Source organism: Piliocolobus tephrosceles, chromosome 10, assembly GCF_002776525.5.
Source record: "Piliocolobus tephrosceles isolate RC106 chromosome 10, ASM277652v3, whole genome shotgun sequence".
In the NCBI taxonomy this organism is placed as follows: Eukaryota; Metazoa; Chordata; class Mammalia; order Primates; family Cercopithecidae; genus Piliocolobus; species Piliocolobus tephrosceles.
Window position 1 is genome coordinate 8,930,722 of NC_045443.1, and position 24,355 is coordinate 8,955,076.

Below are 24,355 nucleotides of genomic sequence, written 5' to 3' on the forward strand. Positions count from 1 at the left end.
TTTTTTTTTTTTTTTTTTTTTTTTTTTGAGACGGAGTCTCGCTCTGTTGCCCAGGCTGGAGTGCAGTGGCGCGATCTCGGCTCACTGCAAGCTCTGCTTCCCAGGTTCACACCATTCTCCTGCCTCAGCCTCCCGAGTAGCTGGGACTACAGGCGCCCGCCATCTCACCTGGCTAGTTTTTTGTATTTTTTGGTAGAGATGGGGTTTCACCGTGTTAGCCAGGATGGTCTCGATCTCCTGAACTCGTGATCCACCTGTCTCAGCCTCCCAAAGTGCTGGGATTACAGGCTTGACCCACCGCGCCCGGCCTTAAATTTTCTTCTTAGAACTCCTTTTGTTGTATCCCATAGGTTTTGATGTATTGTGTTTCCATTTTTGTTTGTCCCAAGATATTTTTAATTTCCTTTTAAATATATTTATTGACCCATTTGTTCTTCAAGTTCCTCCTGTTATCAATTTCTACTTTTATTCTATTGTGGTCAGAAAAGACATTTGATATGATTTTGATATTTAAAAGAAATTGTTGAGACCTGTTTTGTGTTCTAACATATAATACATCCTGGAGAAAGTTCCAAGTGCTAATGAGAAGAATGCGTATCCTGCAGCTGTTGGTTGGACTGTTTTGTAAATATCTGTTAGGTCCATTTGATCTAGAGTACAGTTTAAACCTGATGGGGGTTTTTTGGTTGATTTTCCACGTAGATGATCTGTCCATTTTAGGAAGTGGGATGTTGAAGTCTGCTACTATTACTGTACTGCACTCTATCCTTTTAGATCTAATAGTATGTGCTTTGTATATTTAGGTGTTCCATTGTTGAGTGCATATATATAGTTGTTTCTCAGTATCCCTGGGGAATTGTTTCCAGAAATCCTTGTGTGTTCAGAATTGGTTCTTTCCAGTGGGTTCTTGGTCTGGCTGACTTCAAGAATGAAGCCACAGACCCTCATGATGAGTATAACAGTTCTTAAAGATAGTGTGTCTGGAGTGTGTTCCTTCAGATGTTCAGATGTGTCTGGAGTTTCTTCCTTCCAGTCTCACTTGACTTCAGGAGTGAAGCCTCAGACCTTTGCAGTGAGTGTTGCAGCCTTTAAAGGTGGCCCGTCTGGAGTTGTTTCTTCCTCCCGGTGGGTTTGTGGTCTCACTGACTTCAGGAGTGAAGCTGCAGACCTTCACAGTGAGTGTTAACAGCTCATAAAGGTAGTGCAGACCCAAAGAGTGAGCAGCAGCAAGATTTATTGTGAAGAGCGAAAGAACAAAGTTCCCACAGCATGGTAGGGGACCCAAAGGGTTGCTGCTGCTGGCTCAGGTGGCCAGCTTTTATTCCCTTATTTGGCCCTGCCCACGTCCTGCTGACTGGTCTACTTTACAGAGTGCTGATGGGTCCATTCTGCAGAGTACTGATTGGTCCGTTTTTACAGAGTGCTGATTGGTGCATTTACAAACCTTTAGCTACCCACAGAGCGCTGATTGGTGCATTTTTACAGAGTGCTGATTGGTGCATTTACAAACCTTTAGCTAGACACAGAGCACTGATTGGTGCGTTTTTACAGAGTGCTGATTGGTCTGTTTACAAACCTTTAGCTAGACACAGAGCACTGATTGGTGTGTTTACAAACCTTTAGCTACACAGAAACGTTCTCCAAGTCCCCACTAGACCCAGGAAGTCCAGCTGGCTTCACTTCTCACTTGCATCTACCAAAATTCATTGATGCTCAAGTACCTGATATAAAATGGCATAGAATTTGTATAAACTTTTGTACATCCTTCTGTATGCATTAAATCATCTCTATATTACTTATAAACATAATACAATGTAAAATATTTGGTATACTTTATTGTTTAGGGAATAATGACAATAATAAAAACTATATATATTCAGTACATGTTGGATATTTTTAAAAAAAAATTTTCGTTCTGTAGTTGGTTGAGTCTATGGATGTATAACTCGTGAATACAGAGGGCCAGCTGTATTTATATAATTGTTATATCTTCTTGCTGAATTGACCTCTTTATAATTACATAACGACCATTTTTGTCTCTTTTTATAGTTTTTCAATTACAGCCTAGTTAACGGATATAAATATAGCTGCTCCTGTCTTCATTTGGTCTCCATTTGGGATATCATTTTCATCCTTTTACTTTCAGTCTATTATGTCCATACAGGTGAAGTGCTTCTCTTACAGGTGAAGTACTTCTCTTGCAGGAAGCATAAAGTTAGATCATTCTTTAAAAAATCAATTTAGCACTCTACATCTTTTAATTGGAGAACTTAATATATTTACATTCAGGGTTATTATTGATAGATGAGGATTTAGTCCTGACATTCTATTATTCTTTTTATTTTATTTTATTTTCTAAGTCTGGGCTACATGTGCAGGATGTGCAGCTTTGTTACATAGGTAAACGTGTGCCATGGTGGTTTGCTGCACCTATCTACTCATGACGTAGATATTAAGCCCACCATGCATTGGCATTCTATTATTCCTTTCTGGTTGTTTTATAGATTATTTGGTCCTTTCTTTGTCTCTTGTTTACCTTGTGATTAGACAGATTTCTGTGGTGACTCTGATTCCCATCTTCCTAATGATCAGTGATGCTGAGCCTCCCTCTATGTGCCCATTGGCCACCTGCTCATAGTAGAAATCTTAAGCAAAAAGACATTACCTAACTTCAAAGTATACCACAAAGTTATAGTAACCAAAACAGCATGGTAGCATAAAAATAGACACACAGACCAATGGAACAGAATGAAGAACACAGAAATAAATCCACAAACTTACAGCCAACTGATATTCAACAAAGGCACTGAGAACACACTTTGGGGAAGGGACTGTTTCCTCAATAAATGGTGCTGGGAAAATTTGATATCCACATGCACAATGAAACTAGATCCTCATCTTTCACCATATACTTAAATCATCTCTAAAAGGATTAAAGTCTAAAAGGTAAGACCAAAACTATTAGAAGAAAACATAGTGGAAATGCTTCATAATATTGGTCTGGGCAATGATTTTTTGGTTAAGACTTTGAAAGCACAGGCAACGAAAGCAAAAGTAGACAAATGGGAGTACATCAGAAAAGCTTTTGCACAGCAAATCAAATAATCAAGAGTGAAGAGACAACATGCAGAATGGGAGAAAATACTTACAAACTATGCATCTGAGAACGGGTTAATATCCAAAATACATAAGAAACTCAACTCAATTAAAAAATGGACAAAAGATCTGAATAGACATCTCTCAAAAGAAGACATACAAATGGGAATAGGTATATGCATAAATGCTCAACATCACTAATCATCAGGGAAGTGCAAATCAAAACCACAATGAGTTATCACTTCATGCCTATTAGAATGATTATTATGAAAAAGAGAAAAAAACTGCTGCCTTGGCATGGATATAGAAAAGTGGAAACACTTAAACACTGTTGGTGGAGATGTAAATTAGTTCAATCACTATGAAAAACAATATGGAGGTGCCTCAAAAAATTAAAAATGATCCAACAATCCCACTACTGGGTATTTATCCAAAGGAAATAAAATCAGTATGTCGAAGAGATATCTGCAGCACTGTTAACAATAGCCAAAATATGGGATTAACCTAAGTGCTCATCAATGAATTAATGGATTAAAAAATGTGGTATACAAGCCAGGCGCGGTGGCTCACACCTGGAATCCCAGCACTTTGGGATGCCGAGGTAGGCAGATCATTTGAGGTCAGGAGTTCAAGACCAACCTGACCAACATAGCAAAACCCCATCTCTACTAAAAATACAAAAATTAGCTGGACATGGTGGTGCATGCCTGTAATCCCAGCTACTTGGGAGACTGAGGCTGGAGAATCACTTGAACCTGGGAGGCAGAGGTTGCAGTGAGCTGAGATCGCATCACTGCACTCTAACCTGGGTGACAGAGTGAAACTCCGCCTTTAAAAAAAAGAAAAAGAAAACTTAGTCTGTATAGACAATGAAATAGCATTCATTCATTAAAAAAAAATAAAATCCTGTCATTTGCATTAATTTAGATGAACCTGGAGAATATTATGTTAAGTGAAATGAACCAGGCACAGAAACAAATACTACATGGTTTCACTGTTTTGTGGAATTTTTAAAAGCTGGTATCATGGGAGTACAGAGTATAATAGCGGTTACTAGAGTCTGGGGAGGGTATAGGGAGGAAGGAATGGAGAGAGATTGGTCAACAGGTACAAAATTACAGATAGAAGGAATAAGTTCTGGTGTTCTATTGCAAAGTAGGATGACTATCGTTGATGATATTGTAGAGTCTATTTTAAAATAACTAGAAGAGAGAATTTTGAATGTCCTTGCCACAAAGCAATGATAAATGTTCGAGGATATAGATAAGCTGATTACCCTGATTCCTGATTTGATAATTACACAATGTATACATGTATTGAAGCATCACACTATACCCCATAAATATGTACAATTATTATGTGTCAATAAAACATAAAATAAAACTGAAAAAACTTATACAGTAGTGTGAAATGCTGTTGGGATGCTGGCCTGTGGCCAAAGCTGGTTCTGGTGTGTAATCAGGCAAGCCAGTGGAGAGTTCAAGGGTATGTACTGGTCAATGTCAGTGGATCTTACTACTAGTTTCTAGTTTCTCAAAATCAAAATCTGATATTTGATTCACCTGGAAAACACAGCCTGATGAGTCTCACTTCCAGAGTTTCTAATTCAGTAGTACAGCATGTTAAATTGGGTCCCCCAAAAGGTAGGCTCCAGTCCTCCTCCTGAAGAATGTGAACATGACCTTATTTTTGATCTTATTTGGGAAAAGCGTATTTGCATATGTAATTAAGGTAAAGATCTTGAGATCATGCTAGATTATGGTGGGCCTTAAGGTGGCCTTAAATCTAATGAGAGATGTTCTTTTAAGAGATAGGAAAAGACACAGAGACACAGAGGGGAATGCCATGTGAAGACAGAGGAAAGATTGTAGTTATGCATCTATAAACCAAGGCAGTCCAAGAGCATGGCGCTGGCATCTGGCAAGGGTCATCCCATGGTGAAGGCATTACATGGAGAGACAGCAAGAGACAGAGAGAGAGAGAGAGAGAGCCTGTTTTTACAACAGAGCCACTCCTGGGAAAATGATCTCACTCTCATGAGGGAATTAATCTATTCTTAAGAGTGGGGTCCTTATGACTTTAATCAACTCTTCAACGTCTTACCTCCCAATACTGTCACAGTGGCTATTAAATTTCAACATTGAGTTTTGGAAGGAACATTCAAACCAGAGCACCTCTAACGGTAACATCTTGTAAAATCATAGTATAATATCACGACTTAGTTATTAACATTGATACAGATACAGTGATTCTATTACAAGTCTCCCTATTATTGCCCTTTTATAGCCACACCTGCTTCCTTTTCTCCATTCCTTGTTCCTGACTCCTTCTGTTTCTATAATTTTATCATTTCAAGACTGTTAAGTAAATGAAATCATATAGTCTGTGACCTAAACGTAATTTCCTGAAAATTTATACAAGTTTTTGTAGGTATCAATAGTTTGTTCCTTTTATTGCCAAGTAAGTATGGATGTATCATAATTTGATTAACCATTTACCTGTTGAGGAATATTTGAGGAAATAGGGTTTTTTGTTTTTGTTTTTTGCTATTGCAAATAAAGCTGCTGTGAATAGGGATAGACATTTTTGTGTGAACATAACATGTTTAATTTCTCTGAGATAAATACCCAAGAATGCAATTATGAGTCCTATGGTAGTTCATGTTTAGATTGATAAAACACTGCCAAACTGTGTTCCAAAGAGGCTGTAACATTTTATATACCCATGAGTGATTCATTTGCTTTGCATACTGGCCATCATTTGGTGATGTCATTATTTTTAAATTTTATCCCTCCTGATATGTATATAGTGATGTCATTAGAATTTTTTTAAATAGTAGACAACAATTTTGAGTTTTAGTTTTACAGAAAAAATGAGTGGAAAGTACAGAGAGTTTCCATATACTCACTCATCCTCCTCCCAGTTTCTCCTATTAATATCTAGCATTAGTGTGGTATATTTGTTGTAACTGATGAGATTACTAAGTAAAGTTCATGGTTTATATTAGTTTCACTCTTTGTATTTTACTTTCTACGGGTTTTGACAAATGCATGACATCTATCTACCATTATAGTGTTATAAAGAATAGGTTCATTGCTCTAAAAATCCTATGCTTCATCTATTCCTCTCCTCCTTCCTCTCTCTCAGGCCCTGGCAAACACTGATTTTTTTTTTTTTTTTTTTTTTTTTTTTACCATCTCCATAGTTTTGCCTTTTCCAGAATGTCATATAGTTGGAATCATACCTTATACAGAATTTTCATATTGGCTTCTTTTACTTAGCAGCATGCACTTGAGTTTCTTCCATGACTCTATACCTTGATACCTCATTTGTTTTTTTACTGAATAATATTTCACTGTCAGGAAGTACCACCACAGGTGATCGCACCTGGACAAGGACTCTTGGTTGCTTCCAAGTTTTGGCAATTACGAATAAAGCTTCTATAAACATTCATGTGCAGGTTGTTTTGTGGATTTAAGCTATCAGCTCATTTAAATAAATACCAGAGAGTATGATTGCTGGCTCATAGTGTATGTTTAGTTTTTTTTTTTAGCATCTGCCAGACTATCTTTCAGAGGTTGTACTATTTTGCATTCCCACCAGTCATGAATGAGAATTGAGCTGTTGCTCTACATCCTTGTCAGAATTTGGGTTGTCAGTATTTTAAGTGTTTACCATGCTAATGGGTGTGTAGTGGTATCTCATTCTTTCAATTTGCAATATCCTAATGGTATATGATGTTTAATATCTTTTCAGATGCTTATTTGCTATCTGTGAGGTGTCTCTCTATACCTGTTTATACTAGCTTTATAAGAGAAAAAAAATCCAGAAACAACCAAAATATTCCTCAATAGGTAATCTTTTGCTGATTAAAAATATGGTTTTGCAAATATTTTCTCCCAATCAGCGGCTTGTCTTTTACATTCTGTTAATTTATTTAGCATTTTTGCCATAATCTACTCTACTTGGCAAATAAAATTTCTTATAATTTACCTAAAGTATACAAAGTGGGATTTTCCTTATTTGGACATTAAAATCATATTAAATTTCACATAGTATTTTTCTGCCACGATGTTGGGAATATTCAAATCCATCTGAGGCTTTTTAATGATATCTTCCATTGTCTTACTAGGCTGAGAATAATGGACATTTTCCCAGCTATGAAGGCAGATATATATGTTATCATAGGCATTTGAAAATGGCAGGTGCCATATTTTCATGCAAGTTATTATGGCAGTTATGTAAAAACTGCCAATAAAAAAAAAAAAAAAACAGTTTCGGTCTGTTACAGCAGTAAGAAGACCAAATGGAGATACAAATTAAACTAAATAAAAGAATAAAAGTTGAGCCTGAAACTGAGTTTATCCTTAATGGTAGATTCTGACTCATGATGCAAAGAGAAGAATATTGGAATCAATAATGTGGAATAGGGTTGTTTTCAGTTTTTTTCTTTGCTTTTATCTGCCTATCTTTGTCAAAGTCTCAAAGTAGAATCCAGTTTTTTTACACAAAATTCCATAATTCTATTTTAGAAGTGATTGTTGTGTGCTTTGAAGTCTCTATGCTAGATGCTGCTTGTTTCACCTATTATGTGTTCTAGTTGTGTTTCGTTTGACCTGATGTGCTGTATCCCTCCCATTTCTACAGCTAAAATTTTTCTATCAAGAATCAGCTGAAGCGGCATGTTAATTTCTCACGTTTCATCCCAGCCAGAATTAACTGCCCATTTTCCTGCTCTGTGAAACTCTTTGTCTTTTATCATGTCACTTTGGATTGCATTTAGTAAATGTCTGTCATTCGAATTCCACTGAAAAATATCTTTTTCATACACTTGTTCACAATTTGTATAAACTTTAAACAATTTATTTCCTCACTTAGAAGTTTGACTTTTGTCATTAAAGCAATACAAAATGAAAGCCATTAGGTCCAGATATCTTAGAAGCGAAGTGAGCATTTAAAAAAAGAAGATTTTTTAAAAATTGAATATGGAGAAAGCTATCTTTCAGTGGTGAAAAGTATAAGCAATGTGGTAATTCTAAGACTTCATTGGAAAAATCTCTCAGAGCAATTATTATGATAAAAGCGTCAGAGGAAATAAGGATATGTGCTTAAGTGTCATATATCCAAGTGCCATACATCCAAGATGTACTCCAAAGCTAAATAAAAAGGAAATATTTAAAGTTTATTTTTATTCGAGAATTATTTACTAAACAACTACCATGTATAGGAAGCTGTGGTAAGTACTGGGAATTCAAAATGAATATGATATATTTACTGCCTATAACCCGGGCTAGTTGGCAAAGGGTTCATTAACTAAAAGACACATATCCATGATAGCAAGTAAATTATTGTCCATGATAGCAAGTAAATTATTGATAAGGAATGACTATTCCAATTATGGAGCAGTTCAGAATATACATAATATACATTAATACAGGATGGCCATAATGTTGGGAAATATAGGTAACATTTACTTTCACAGATTAACCCATTTGATTGCTTCTTCCAGAAAATGCTAATGGAGCAGGTTTATATTCTGAAAATTAGAGACAAAAATCACTGGAGGCAACATATCATAGAAACATGTGCAGGCATTGATAGAAATGTTGCATTAATGTCCCATGTTGGTCCCCATTATGCATAACACATTGCTAATGAGGAACAACACGTTGAACATATCATGTTATGTCACCGTATCTCAGAGTGATAGGAATAAATCACTACTATAAAACTTCATTATGTTTCCAGATTTGCGGATCATGTTGCATATATAATATATATAATTTCAATATTTTGAATGTTTTCCTTTTTTTGAAAGAAAATTGTGCCATTTTCTTCCACATATTTACACAATGTAAAACATAAGAGCAGTGACATTTATAGAAATGACAATTTTCAGTATTTATAATCCTTTCCCTGTCTAAATTAAGAGATAATTTTTCTATACCCAATTTTCCCATGGTTTGAATTTGTAATTTTCTATAGCAGAGTTCTCTTGTATATTTTCTTCTTTGACTCTGTCATATCGTAGGAGGTGCTGTCAGAACATTCTTATCTCCAAAAGGAGCTTTTTGGAGTTTTTGGCTTGGATTTCCTCTGCCATCATACAAAAATCAAGGAAAGACAAGATCTCAATATGGAAACCACATGTAAAATGATTACAGAGATTATCTAATTCATTTAGAGTTTTGACTAGATTATTTCTCATGTCACTCCCTTTCTCTTTCCTCGTTTCCCTTTTTTCTTCTCTCCTTTGTTTTTTCCATCCTTCCTTGTCTAGTTATCTGTGGCATTTTTTTCTCTCCATTTACCAGTTAAAGATATTTATTTCATAGGCACTTGTTTTTAGCTCTATTCCCTAAGTGAAAAGTGTCAATGTAAACATGTATGAGAATTCTGACCAGAACAGAAACTGTCAGAATGCCGCTGAAATGTCAGCATCTCCTATTGTGCTGCTGACAATATTTGCAGTTGTTCTGGACATGTGATATTTTCTTCCTGTTCAGCATTTATCAGGGAAAGTGAGAGGCTCTCAACTCTATTTCTGACCAAATTGTGGAGCTTTCAGGTAAAGGACAAAAGTGTCATCAGCTATTGTTTCTAAAGATTTTGTTAATACCTTTAATTCTATCTGATGGTGACTGATATTTGAAATTCAGAGAGAGTGAATTCAGAATATTAAAACATTAGGAAAGGGGAGTGAATTCCCTGGATTAGAATATTGCCAAGTTGAAGTGAGTTAAAAGCAGTTAATTGATGGCTCACACCTGTCACCCCAGCACTTTGGGAGGCCCAGGCAGATGGATCACCTGAAGTTAGAAGTTCAAGACCAGCCTGGACAACATGTGGTGAACCCTGTCTCTACTAAAAATACAAAAATTAGCCAGACGTGGTGGCATGAGCCTGTAATCCTAGCTACTCAGGAAGCTGAGGCAGGAGAATCGCTTGAACCTGGAAGGCAGAGGTTGCAGTGAGCCAAGATTATGCCACTGCACTCCAAAAAAAAAAAAAGCAGGTAATTGAGTGAAAGAATTTCTGTTCTGATAAGGTGATAAGGGAATAATTCTGAGTCTTCCAAAACTTCTTTCTTTTGGAACTGAATAATGTGAATTAAACAGACTAAGAAAGTAGAGAAGAGGTAAGTTTATCTTTCCCTTTGTTTAGAAATGATAATATTTTTTGTTGAACATTTTGTATCAGCCTTTTTAGTTAGCCTTTATTCTTAGCTTATAAACTATAATAATCTAGACCGGGATTTTTTATTATCTGGAGTTATACAGACTATTTTATGACTTTTTTCTTTATAAGTTGAAAACTTTCAAAACATAAACTTTGTATTTTAGTTTAGAAACAAAGCCATCCAAGTAAATCAAATTGATCTTTTTAGATGCCTTGATACAGAATTAATGGCTCCTTTTTTAAGACTCCTTTGCTTATAATTATTTCCCTTAACAGAACATTTATTTGTTCCTTTACTCATCTGTCCAACAGTTATTTATTCAACTCTATGTGCAAAATATTATACTTAGTACTGAAATTGTAAAGGTAAATAAATTAGATCTTTCCCTCAGGAAGCTCAAACTTCAGAGAACAGAAATACAGGTAATTGAAATGCAATGTCAAGACATAAGTCATTGGGCCATAATTAAGGTGTTCAAAGAACTCACAGCACATTATCAGGGAAGTCTTCTCAAAGAACTCCATTCAATTGAGTTTAGAGGAAGAGTATGTATTTTGCAGTTGGATAAAAGGGAGAATGACATTTTATTCAGATTTATTATAGTCTGAATAAATAACTTAAACCATGGACTATTAGTTCTGCTGGAAGGTAGGCTATTGGGCCCTTTGGGAGGAGTTGTGGGGATAACCAGCACAGTGTTTAGCTGGAGTAGGCAAAAAAAAAAAAAAAAAAAAAAAAAAAGGTTTCCATAATAGAATGAATACTGTATAGGAGTTTTAAAATATCCAACTATTTCTGCTCAGGGCCGAACTATTCTTCTTTTCTTCTTTAGTGTAGATTCCAGAAACTCACCCCTCTTTCCTTTTCCATTTAAAGTCATTACTGCCTATGGCATCTTTGGAATCACCATTAACCCTGACACACACCTCAGGTGAACTTTTTCTAACTCTACTGGTTTTATTTCCTCAAAGGCATTTGCTCAAGTTCCTTTTCTTAAAAGTATTTTTATATTTTTATTTTTATTTTTTTTTACTGATAATTGCTGCAGGTAACCGAGCAGAGGATCAAAATACCACCAAAACCATAGTATATTGTTTTCTTTATCCACTATGTACTAGGGAATATAGCATATATGTTATCCCCTTTCTGGGAACTGAAAGAGCCTTCTTGGATCCCTAACTTTTGTATTTATTTTGGAGTATGAATAATAGGCCCTAAAAAATTTGTTGATATCTGGTTAAAGGTTAAATCTTGTGTAACCACTAGAATCAAGTAGCAGAGACTGTTGGCCAATCCATGAATCATTCCAAATCTCCTGCCATTCTCACAAGTTACTCACTTTCCCAGCACACTTGCAGCTACAGAGTGTCCATTTATGACCCTCCTCTGGCCATCAAACTAAAGACAAAGCTGGCTAGAGGACTTCTGGAGTGTCTTGCTTTGCCTCTATTCTCTTCTTGCCATCAATACTGATCTGGGGCTATGGCAGCTATTTGTGGCCACAAAGTTGTCCACATGTCCAAGCGCAGAAGATTATAAGGATTTAGAAAGCAAATGGCACTGATGATGCTGTTGAGCTGCTAACAGCCCTCTGTCTCTTGACCTCTAGACTTTTTATTACACATGTCCAAATGTATAAGATCTACCTACCTGCGACTGTTATGGATTTCAATAGGCTCCTTATCACACAAAAAAGAGGTGATACACTGAATTAGAAGTCCATGCAGATGCAGATTATCTGACAAGTAGAAATGGACTTGTAGGATAAGCAGAATGAATAAATCAGAATTCTGGATTTATTATTGCTGTAGCTATAAATTATGTTCTTACAATTTGGCGTTACAGTATACCATTGGTGCCATACTACAAAACAAGTTGGTTTCAGATGAAACACAAACAAAACAAGACCAAAGAAAACAGGAAACCCGTATGGTTTGTGGTTTAAAAATTAACAGGGTCTTAAATCTCTCAGGAAGCCAAAGCTGCAGCTTCTCAGCTTGCCCTTTTCCTGACAGCTCTGCGTTTATGTATTCTGACCTGTTATTTTAATTTTCTTCTGATTATAGTAGGAGGAGAGCCTCTTTGAAATGATAACATCTTACAGTTTTGTCTCTTTCCAATCAACTCTTTTTCCACCCATCACTGATACAACAGCATCTTCAACCCTATGAAAGACCACAAATGGTGGAGAACTCCAATATACACTTTACTCAGGAAGGCCTGTAAAGAAATTCTTGTAAATGAAGAAAACCTACTGAATTATAATTTTTATTAGCAACTACTTCCAATATGTTGTATGAGATGTATGAATTATAATGATTGTTTTCTTTGTTGATGAAGAGTCAAACTCTGTAAAATATTTGAAGATATTTATTCTGAGCCAAATTTGAATGACTGATGGCCCATGACACAGCCCTCAAGAGAACCTGAGAACATGTGTCCAAGGTGGTTGGGTTACAATTTTACATTTCAGGGAGACATAAGACATCAATCAATACATGAAAGATGTACATTAGTTTGGTCCAGAAAGGTGGAACAAATGGAAGCAGGGGCTTCCAGGTTATAGGCTGATTCAGAGATTTTCTGATTGGCAATTGGTTGAAAGAGTTATTATCTAAAGACCTGGAGTCAATAAAAAGAAATGCTTGGGTTGTGATAAGGGGCTGTGGAGACCAAGGTTTTATCATGCAGATGAAGTCTCCAGGTAGCAGGCCTCAGAGAGAATAGGCTGTAAATGTTTCTTAGGGGACTGAAAGCTTCTGTTCCATCAGTAATTCCAAAAGGCAGGAGGGTATAATGAGGCATGTCTGACTCCTCCTTCCCATAATGGCCTCAACTAGTTTTTCAGGTTGACTTTTAAATGCTCTTGACTGAGAGGCAGAGTCCATTCAGATGGTTGGGGGGCTTAGAATTTTGTTTTTGGTTTACATCTTGAATGATTATGGAGAAAATTCTTCTTTCCCCGTATTTTATCTCGTTATGTTTCTCTACTCTTCAGAAATGACTGGGGAGAATATTTACACAGAGGTGAAATCTCATGACAAAAGAAAAAGTACAGTCCAGAACTACTGGCAGTCAATATAGTTATGGTAAACACCTATTCTCATATAATCTTAAATTTTGATTAGGATCTTATATCCAACGATTCAATGAGTTTGTGAATTTCTTTTTACAATTTCCCTGCCAAGTACTTGTCTTTCTGGTTGAATACCTCCAGGGAAATGTAACTCATTTCTCCCCAAGGTAGCAGTCATGGACTTTACCTGCTCCTAGACTTTACCTGCTCCTAGACTATTTTTCTTTATTCTAAATCAAAATATTTCTTTCTGCATTTGATATACACAAGTTGATAAGCCTTTTATTTATAAACTTATATATAAATAATGAAAGACTTATTTATAAGCCTTTTAATAGCAAAGAAAAAGTAATCTCTTTGAAATAACATCCCTAATGGCTTCTGAGGCTGAGCCCAAGAGCTCACAGCAATACTTCATCATCTCTTCCTGGATCTTTGAATTAATTACAGTGCATAAAATGCAGGAGAGATTGTTTTGTTTTATTTCTAATAGAGTCAATGTATGTTTGCAATGTAAGACTCTCTTGTTATTTAAGGAAATAACATGAATGTCAGGCAAATGTGTACAATGCATTATACAGTAAAGTTTAGGCCCTCTTATCACCATTCTTCTGATTCTCTATTAGTTCTTTTTTGGACTATCCTTCTCAGTAATCCAAGTGAATATTTAATGCTGGGCCTTGTTTCCTCCATCAATGGAAGAACTGAAGGAAACTATCTCGTCTTTAATGGCTTTGGAAAACTTCAGAACATGCCTGGCATATAAAAGTCTGATTTGCAATTATCCTTGCTCTTGTAGTTATAGCAGTTGTAAAAAAAATCAAAGAAAATAAAAGCACATGCTATAATTTGTTGTGAGTGACCTTAGGAAGGTGGGTTTAAGACAAATGTGAGTTCTATCAATCCACTCTAGTAATTTATTAAATGTTAAAATTCTACACATTAACCTTTTATTCTCAATGTAGAAAGTCATTATTTGTATGTGTAAATGTGTGTTTGCATACACACAGACACACCCATTAATCAACTTGAGGCAGACTGCAGCATGTGCATAGCATGTTTTGATGAAAATATTTTATTTATTTATTTATTTATTTATTTATTTATTTATTTATTGAGACGGAGTCTCGCTCTGTCGCCGAGGCTGGAGTGCAGTGGCACAATCTCGACTCCCTGCAAGCTCCGCCTCCCCGGTTCACGCCATTCTCCTGCCTCAGGCTCCTGAGTAGCTGGGACCACAGGCGCCCGCTACCACGCCCAGCTAATTTTTCGTATTTTTAGTAGAGACAGGGTTTCACCGTGTTAGCCAGGATTGTCTCGATTTCCTGACCTCGCCCGCCTGGGCCTCCCAAAGTGCTGAGATTACAGGCGTGAGCCACTGCGCCCAGCCGAAAAGATTTTCTTACATTCATCTTTTTTGATGTCTTTTGTTGGGCAGTGTTCCACATTATGCTGTTGCCTCCTCAATAATTTTATGCTTCTGTAATTTTGTTTGGATCTGGATAATGAATATTTGTTTTGTTTCAAACACTGTTGCAATAATACGTTTAATTTATATGTTAATTTCTTTCATCTGATTTATCATGCCAATATGTTGCTGCTGCAATATAATCATGAATTGTTTACTTGCAGGTCACCTGTCCAAGTGCTGTTCTAGCTGCCAGTGATACTAAGAAGATATTATGTTTTACTATTGGTAGTTGTAATCTAAGAGGAGGAATATAATAGATTATATTTTAAAAATGTATTTCAATAAAGTAATAAAAATTTTAGTAAGTTGTATGTTAATATATCTAAATTATTCTATTTCCTCTTTTAAATATATGTGTTTATACAGGAGCATTTTTAAAAACTGTGTAAGTAAAGGATAAAAAATATTGGGAATTGTGAATCAAGCAGTCTAGAAAAAGCAGAACTAGACACAGGATGATCATGTACAATAAGAAAGGAGAGAGAAAGGGGAGTTGAATATTGTGTTATAAATTGATGACTTAGCCAAATGTCTTAAAAAGGGAGCTTACTTTATTGGGAGTTTTTAGCATGAAGGGGTGTCGAATTTTATCAAAGGCCTTTTCTGCATTGATGTTACTATCTCAAAGTAGTAACAGCTATTTATGACAAACCCACAGCCAATATCATACTGAATGGCCAAAAGCTGGAAGCATTCCCTTTGAAAACTGGCACAAGACAAGGATGCCTCTCTCACCACTCCTATTCAACATAGTATTGGAAGTTCTGGCCACAGCAATCATGCAAGAGAAAGAAATAAACAGTATTCAAATAGGAAGAGAGGAAGTCAAATTGTCTCTCTTTGCAGATGACATGATTGCATATTTAGAAAACCCCATCATCTAAGCCCAAAATCTCCTTAAGCTGATAAGCAACTTCAGCAAAGTCTCAGGATACAAAATCAATGTGCAAAAATCACAAGCATTCCTATACACCAGTAATAGACAAACAGCCAAATCCTGAGTGAACCCCCATTCACAGTTGCTACAAAGAAAATTAAATACCTAGGAATACAGCTTCCAAGGGACTTGAAGGGCCTCTTCAAGAAGAACAACAAACCACTGCTCAAGGAAATAAGAGAGGTCACAAACAAATGGAAAAACATTCCATGCTCATGGATAGGAAGAATCAATATCGTGAAAATGGCCATACTGCCCAAAGTAATTTATAGATTCAATGCTATCCCCATCAATCTACCATTCTCTTTCTTTACAGAATTAGAAAAAAAAAAAACAGTTTAAATTTCATATAGAACCAAAAAGAGCCTATATAGCCAAGACAATCCTAAGCAAAAAGAAAAAAGCTAGAGGCATCACCCTACCTCACTTTGAACTATCCTACAAGGCTGCAGTAACCAAAATAACACAGTACTGGTACCAAAACAGGTACATAGACCAATGGAACAGAACAGAGACCTCAGAAACAATGCCATACATCTGCAACCATCTGATCTTTGACAAACCGGACAAAAACAAGCAATGGGGAAAGGATTCCCTATTTAACAAATGGTGTTGGGAAAACTGGCTAGCCAAATGCAGAAAACTGAAACTGGACACCCCCTTATACCTTATACAAAAATTAACTCAAGATGGATTAAAGACTTAAATATGGATTAAAGACCAAAAACCATAAAAACCCTAGAAGAAAACATAGGTAATACAATTCAGGACATAGGCATGGGCAAAGACTTCATGACTAAAACACCAAAAGCAATGGCAATAAAAGCCAAAATTGACAAATTGGATCCAATCAAACAACAGAGCTTCTGCACAGCACAAAAACAAACAAACAACCAAAAAACCCAAAACTATCATCACAGTGAACAGGCAACCTACAAAATGGGAGAAAATTTTTGCAATCTATCCATCTGACAAACAGCTAATATCCAGAATCTACACAAGGAACTTAAACAAATTTATAAGAAAAAAAACCTCATCAAAAAGTGGGGGAAGGATATGAACAGACACTCCTCAAAAGAATACATTTACGTGGCCAACAGACATATGAGAAAAAGCTCATCATCACTGGTCATTAGAGAAATGCAAATCAAAACCACAGTGAGATACCATCACACACCAGTTAGAATGACGATCATTAAAAAGTCAGGAAACAACAGATGCTGGAGAGGATGTGGAGAAGTAGGAACGCTTTGACACTGTTGGTGGGAGTGTAAATTAGTTCAACCATTGTGGAAGACAATGTGGCGATTCCTCAAGGATCTACAACCAGAAATACCATTAGACTCAGCAATCCCATTATTGAGTATATACCCAAAGGATTATAAATCATTCTACTATAAAGACACATGCACATGTATGTTTATGGCAGCACCGTTCATGATAGCAAAAACCAACCCATATGTCTATCAATAATAGACTGGATAAAGAAAATGTGGTACATATACACTATGGAATATTATGCAGCCATAAAAAAGGATGAGTTCATGTCCTTTGCAGGGACATGGATGAAGCTGGAAACCATCATTCTCAGCAAACTAACACAGGAACAGAAAACCAAACACCACATGTTCTCACTCCTAAGTGGGAGTTGAACAATAAGAACACACGGACACAGGGAGGGAAATATCACACACCAGGGCCCGTCAGAGGGTAGGGGGCTAGGGGAGGGATAGCACTGGGAGAAATACCTAATGTAGATGACGGGTTGATGGGTGCAGCAAACCACCATGGCACGTGTATACCTATGTAAGAAACCTGCACGTTCTGCACATGTATCTCAGAACTTAAAGTATAATTCAAAAATAATAATAATAAAAAGGGAGCTTACCGCAAAACTTTCTTTTCCCTTTTCCTGGGATATAGAATTTGTAAGTGGCCCTTAAATTTAAATAATGCAATAAATCATACATACTTTATAATAGTGCTAACATAAAGTATCAGTATATAATAGAGATAGGATAATACATAATGAAATGTTGGTTGAGACCTAAAACATGTATCAGTTATGATGGAGATATTAGGTTATAAAAATCCAAGCCTATGTGAAAAATGATAATTTAAGATGTCTTATTTTTATAACAAAAGAAGTTTAAGAGGAGATTTCATGGCCTGCAGCTTGGGTTAATTATCGTGGGAAAAACACACAGGTTCCAAACTTACTAAAAATCAGTTGCTTGACCAGTCATTTACTGAAATATTTTCTTACTGGTCTAGGTAGATCACTACAAGCCCAGAAAGACATAAAAGGATGCATTAATACAACTAATAGAAGGTATCAAGTGGAATTATAGCCTTAGAGAAGAATAAAAATTATAGGAATAACAAAAAAATGAAGTTTAAAAACTATTGTTATACTTTAGGATAGTTTTAAGAGCAAGCAATAGGTTTTGTAATAATGTCTTGGGATATATTTGCCACTTAAGGTGTTTGAGGTACTCAAAAGACTTAGCTTAACTAAATCTGTAATTGTAGTTTAAATTTTATATAGGACTTAAGTAATTTTGTGTAGGACTTGAGTAATTATGTTGAAATCACTATTCAAATGTTTGAATAACTTTCTTTCTTTCTTTCTTTCCTTTCTTTTTTTTTTTTTTTTTTAAGACAGGGTTTCTTGCTCTTTCAGCCAGGCTGGAGTGCAATAGGCGATCTCGGCTCACTGCAGTCTCCGCCTCCCAGGTTCAAGTGATTCTCCTGCCTCAGCCTCCCAACTAGCTGGGATTACAGGCATGGGCCACCATGCCTGGCTAATTTTTGTATTTTTAGTAGAGATGAGGTTTCACCATGTTGAGCAGGCTGGTCTTGAACTCCTGTCCTCAAGTGATCCACCCACCTCAGCCTCCCAAAGTGCTGGGATTACAGGCATGAGCCACCAGGCCAGCCTCACATTCTTTTTATTTGTTAATTAGTTAACTATTTGTGTGTAACAAATTACTAAATTATCCCACAACTCATGCTTTTTGTGGGTCAGGAATCCAGTCATGGGTGACTCTGACTTAGGGTTTCTCACAAGGCCGCCTTTGGGGTGTGGGTGAGGGCTACAGTCATCCGAAGGCTCAGTTGGGGCAGACTCATATCCAACCTCATGCACATGCTGTTGGCTGGTCTGAGGTCCTCACTCACTGTTAATGGGAGAAATGTCAATGTGTTGCCTCATAGACCTCTCCATAGACTTACTTCATGGCAGTTTGTTGGTTGTTTTCTGCTGGGGGTGTGTATGTGGGAGAGAAACAGAAACAGAGATGCCAACTTGAGCACACGCTCTGGGAAGATGATTACACACTGGCATGAATACCAAGAAGTTGAATGATGATTGGAGTTATTTTAGAGGCTGTCAACCACAATTAGGTATTGTACATTTGATAAACTAAAAATGATTCAAATGACAAATATTAGTAAATATTAGTCACCCTTGTAAAAGCCCTTGGTAAAATTTATAGTGATAAATTTGCATTTATGAATTCCCATTAAACTGTAAATTCCTGGAAATCATGCATGGAGACTTCATCTTTTTCATCAGCAGGGAATAGAATATCCACCATGTGGTAGGTACTCCAAAAACTCAGGTTGAAGAGATGAATTAGTGAGCTACAAACTGTTTGAGTGTTACAAACTGAGTTTGTAATCTTCATTTTATATGTTTGAGCTACAAACTGTTGAGCTACAGACTGTTGAGTGTTACAAACTGTTTGAGTTTGTAATCTTCATTTTATATGGCTCCTGATAATTTTTAGGAATCTAAACAGCAAGAATGCTTTCTGAAAACGTATGAGACTTGTGCGATTTGCCATCGCCTTATAGTTTTGCTCATGACAGTTTTCAAAAGATTTTTCACTTCTGATTCTGTAATTTTCTGCTATGGCCACCAGATGGCATCACCACACAAGCCAAGCTCTAAAATCAAGGCTTATTTTAAAGTAAGTCTTGCTGGTCAGAATAAAGTGATAACTATATTCTCATAAACTGCTGTAGCAAATGTTAGTAGATAAATACTGCACATAAATTTGGCAAAATATATTTATAACCTTAAAAATGGTAGTACTTTTTGAGCCAAAGAGTCTACTGGAAATCTATCTTCAGAAAACAACGTGGACAAAATGGTACACACTCAAGATTTTACCTTAGCATTATTGGAATTGTCAAATACCAGGTAAAATCTTGTGTCCAACAATAATGAAAGGGTTAGTATATATGATACAATCATACAAGTAAAAAACATACACACTTTCAAATGACTTTTATGAAGTATTCAATAACATGAGAAATGCTTCTGGCATAATGCTAATTTATGAATTGGGTTGTAAACTAATGTGTGATTCCCAGTATGTTGCATAGAAATTATAGAAAGGAAACATATTAATGTAATTTTATAAGGAAGTGTTTTTTCTCTTCATATTTCTCCTTGTTACTCCAATTTTCAACAATGACTCATTGGAACATCATATGTTAATAAGAAAAAATCAAGTTAACAATAACATAACATTAGTTTTTTACGACTGAGTGTAGTGGCTCATGTCTGTAATCCCAGCCCTTTGGGAGGCTGAGGCAGGTGGATAACTTGAGATCAGGAGTTTGAGACTAGCCTGGCCAACATGATGAAACCCCATCTCTACCAAAAAATACAAAAATTAGCTGTATTTTTAATTTTTAATTTACTTGAGAGGCTGAGGCAGCAGAATACCTTGAACTTGGAAGACTGAGATTACAGTGAGCCAAGAAGGCACCACTACACTCCAGCCTGGGCCACAGAGCAAGACTCTGTGCCAAATAAATTAAAAGCTTTTTAGTACTTGTCACTTAAAATTGTTTGTCTTCTATTATGTTAAACCATAAAAATATGTATTCATTCAGCCAGGCATGGTGGTTCATGCCTATAATCTCAGCACTTTGAGAGGCCAATGTGGGAAGATCGTTTGAGGCTAGGAGTTTTGAGTTCAGCCTGGGCAACAGAGCAAGACCGTGTCTCTATAAAAAGGGAAAATTTTTAAATATTAGCTGGGCATGGTGGCACACGCCCATAGTTCTTGCTACTCAGGGAGCTGAGATGGGAGGATTGCTTGAGCACCAGAGACAATTGAAAGTAGAGGCTGCAGTGAGCTATGATCAGGTCACCACACTGTGGCCTGGGCAACAGAGTGAAACCCTGTCCCAAACAAAAAACAAAAATCAAAGAAAAAGCATTCATTCAGTAATTATTTGTCTAGTGGTTTTTATATGCCAGACATTGCACTGTATGTTGATGGTTCAAAAGTGAGTAACAGAATTTCTGCCTTCACTGAATGTATGATCAACTTGGATTGAAGCTATATAAACAGATATTTCATAAAATAATATAACAAGTACAATACTAAAGACTAATAATGGTATAATAAACTTTCTTCATCCCATTTAATAGTTGCAACTCTTCCAATTTGAATTATTCTATAATATTTGGTTTATGTGACATACTGAACTTTGTACATACATTTTTCATTGTATAATGATTTCCAACAGCAAATATGGTACATGAGTAAAAAGTATTTGCATTTGTTACAGATATTTCTCTGTTGGAAAGGATATCTAGCTGTGAGAAAAAGATTATTGGTGCTGTTATTAAGGCAGATTATGGTAGAAAATACTGTTAATAAAATATCTTGGTTGTTTGAATTGTGAGGCTAAGATGATTTTTAATAATACGGATTTCCACAAGATTGCCCCTCTTCTCTAGAACTCAGCGTTTTAACACAGCAGAATTTATATGTGAAGAGGGAGAATATGTATAGGCAGCTCTGTTTGGAGAGGAGGAGTTACCTTTGGAAAGCTGCTTTTAAAGATGGTTTTCCTCTTTCTAGCAGCAGATGATTGAATTATGATGAACAAGCACTAAGGTTTGAAGAGTTCAGAGCTCCATAGCTGGCTAAGGTATTGTTAGGACTTTGAACTGTGAACTTAAGGCTATGTTAGGAAGAGTATAAAATCTCTTTTCCTAAAAAGAAGAGTTTATGCTGAGGGTCTAGCTGAGGACTCTCAACTTGCTAAACACTGAAGTTGCAATTCTGATGATGGAGACACTGAGCAATCATTTTGAAAACTGAAAGGTGGGTGTAAAAATGCTTTCTATGGGGCAATGAGAGTGAACACTTTTCCTTATTTAGGCTGCAAAATGACACTGCTTAGTGGTTTTCTCCCCATTCCACACAGTTCTCCAGAAAACTCCCAATCTGCCTACTTTTCAGTCCTCATATTAGCTACTTCCTCTCTTCTCATTCATTTTCTGGTATCACTGTGAGCTCATGTTGGCCACCTGGAGGCAAAAATCCAGCTTGTCCCAGTTCCATCCCTGGAGCTCATAGTTAAATCTGTGGGGCGGCCAGACGCAGTGGTAATCCCCGCACTTTGGGAGGCTGAGGCAGGAGGATCAAGAGGTCAGGAGTTCGAGATCAGCCTGACCAATATGGTGAAACCCCATCTGTACTAAAATACAAAAATTAGCTAGGCGTGGTGGTGCACGCATTTAGTCGCAGCTTCCCGGGAAGCTGAGGCAGGAGAATCAATTGAACTTGGAAGGTGGAAGTTGCAGTGAGCTGAGATGGCACCACTGACCCCAGCCTGGCCAACAGAGTGAGACTCTGTCTCAAAACCAAAAAAACACAAAAAAACCCCACATTTGTGTGTGATATCCCTTGAATGTAAAAAACTGAGTGATTTGTATGGAAAGGCCTTAAAAAAATTTGACAAACATTTTCTATAATTAATTACAGAAAAGTAGGGTAAGAACGATCACAAAATTTATCCTGTTCTTCCTACCTATGTAAATATAAGCGAGGATTAAAATAGACTACATAAAATATAGATGTGCATTAGTCAATTGAATGTCCTTTGGTGAGTCACCTAATGCCCCTAATTTTTCATCTCTGAAACATGGTTATCATTTTGGAGAATTAGATAAGATGATATATATGTCAAACGGCAACAATAACAACAACAAAAAAAAACCTAGCCCCCAAAAATCTGTATTTGGCACGTGTCTTTTCTATATATGGGTTTGATTCAGCTAGTAAACCATGGAATATGAATGACCGCACAAAGAATTCACCAACGCTTATTTTTGAAGAGAGTCAATAAAAGGAATTAGTTTTTTCACTTTCAATAAATAAACCCAACAAAGTAAGTACTTTACAAAAATATGGAATCTAAGGTAAAGTATGACTATTAAGAAATCATTTAAAAATATGAAGGAAAACTTCCAAAAAGACAAAAAACAAAAATCACCAATCTGGGTCCAAACATTCTATTTTCAATCATCAGACATTTTAGTCCAATATCTCATTCTCATGTGAATGTTTCTTACAGTAAACCTATGGGGAGAATCCATACTCAAGAGGCCAAATTTAAAGCAAACCAAGGATTTAAAGGTACATCTTAAATCCCTGTTAGTTTAACAATTAACTTTTGCCTTGTTCCTAGACCTTGGATGAAAGCGGGAGAAGAGAGGAGCTCTTGTAAGGGTCACCCTGGGCCTCCTGGTACACAGTAAGTGAGCCCCTGTGTTTGAGGCTTCCTGTGTGGTTTTAACTCACAGAGCCCAGGTAGCTCCAGCTGCAGCTCTTCCTCTGGTGGGCTAGATGTTGTTAACCTCTCAGGAAGTATCTGGGTCTATTTTATGCTGTATTTTCATAGTGTCTTTGATAATAGATTTTCAATTCTTATGAGGTTGGAGGATTGAGTTGGCATGGGGATGTAGAATTCGCTTATGTGTTATTTAATTATATATTGTATGTGCTATTTATTATTCACTATAATTATTTCCATTATTTACTATATTATTTGCTGTTGGTTTGAATATGCTTTGACAAGATGGTATGACATTGGCTGAGTTTTAAACAATGGATGGCCAGTGAAAGTGGGCTGAAAAGGTGAGGTACTAGGAAGAACCTAGGTGGACATGAAAAAATGCCAGTGTAAACCCACTAGGTAGAGGAGTAATTGGAATGAATCACTGAGAGTGTGTTTAGAGCTATGTGTCTATGCTATAAATTGACCCCCTATAGGCACTGCACCTGCTCTTGGTGTTATTACCATCAGGCAAGAGGCAGTGCTCTATTAGGCTCAACCTGGAGATTATCATTTTCAGGTGTTAAAAATTGGGAAGAGGAGAGAAACGTAAAGCATAATTCAGTCTAGTTTTTATTCTATAAGTATATAAAGAAATTCTGCTATTTGTGACAACATGGATAAACTTGGAGGACATTATTCTAAGTGAAATAAGCCAGACACCAAAAGACAAATATTGCATGATCTCGCTTGTATGTGGAATCTAAAAAAGTTGAACACACAGTAACAGAGAGTAGACTGGTGGTTACCGGGGGTTGGCGGGAGAAGTTAGTCAAACTTTTAGTTAAAAGATGAGTAAGTTCTGGAGACCTAATGTACAGCATGGTGACTGTAGTTAATAATAATGTACTGCATACTTGAAATTTGCTAAGAGTAGGTCTTAAGGGTTTTTACCACACACACACACACACACACACACACACACAAAATGGTGGCTATGTGAGG

The 24,355-nt window shown here is 36.5% G+C and overlaps 1 protein-coding gene across 2 annotated transcripts in view; it reads left to right on the forward strand.

The window, feature by feature from the left end:
* Positions 1-15,070, forward strand: part of LOC111528469 (killer cell lectin-like receptor 2) — a 32,311-nt gene extending 17,241 nt beyond the window's left edge. The window contains exon 9 of one of the 2 annotated variants that reach the window (XR_002727003.2): positions 14,985-15,070. Coding sequence is in view for 1 of the 2 variants with exons in the window: in XM_023195204.2 (XP_023050972.2) it covers positions 14,985-15,009 (25 nt within the window). In the remaining variant the exon portion in view is untranslated. The remainder of the gene's footprint in view (positions 1-14,984) is intronic. The other variant, XM_023195204.2, reaches the window with a different exon arrangement.
* Positions 15,071-24,355: the final 9,285 nt, after the last annotated feature.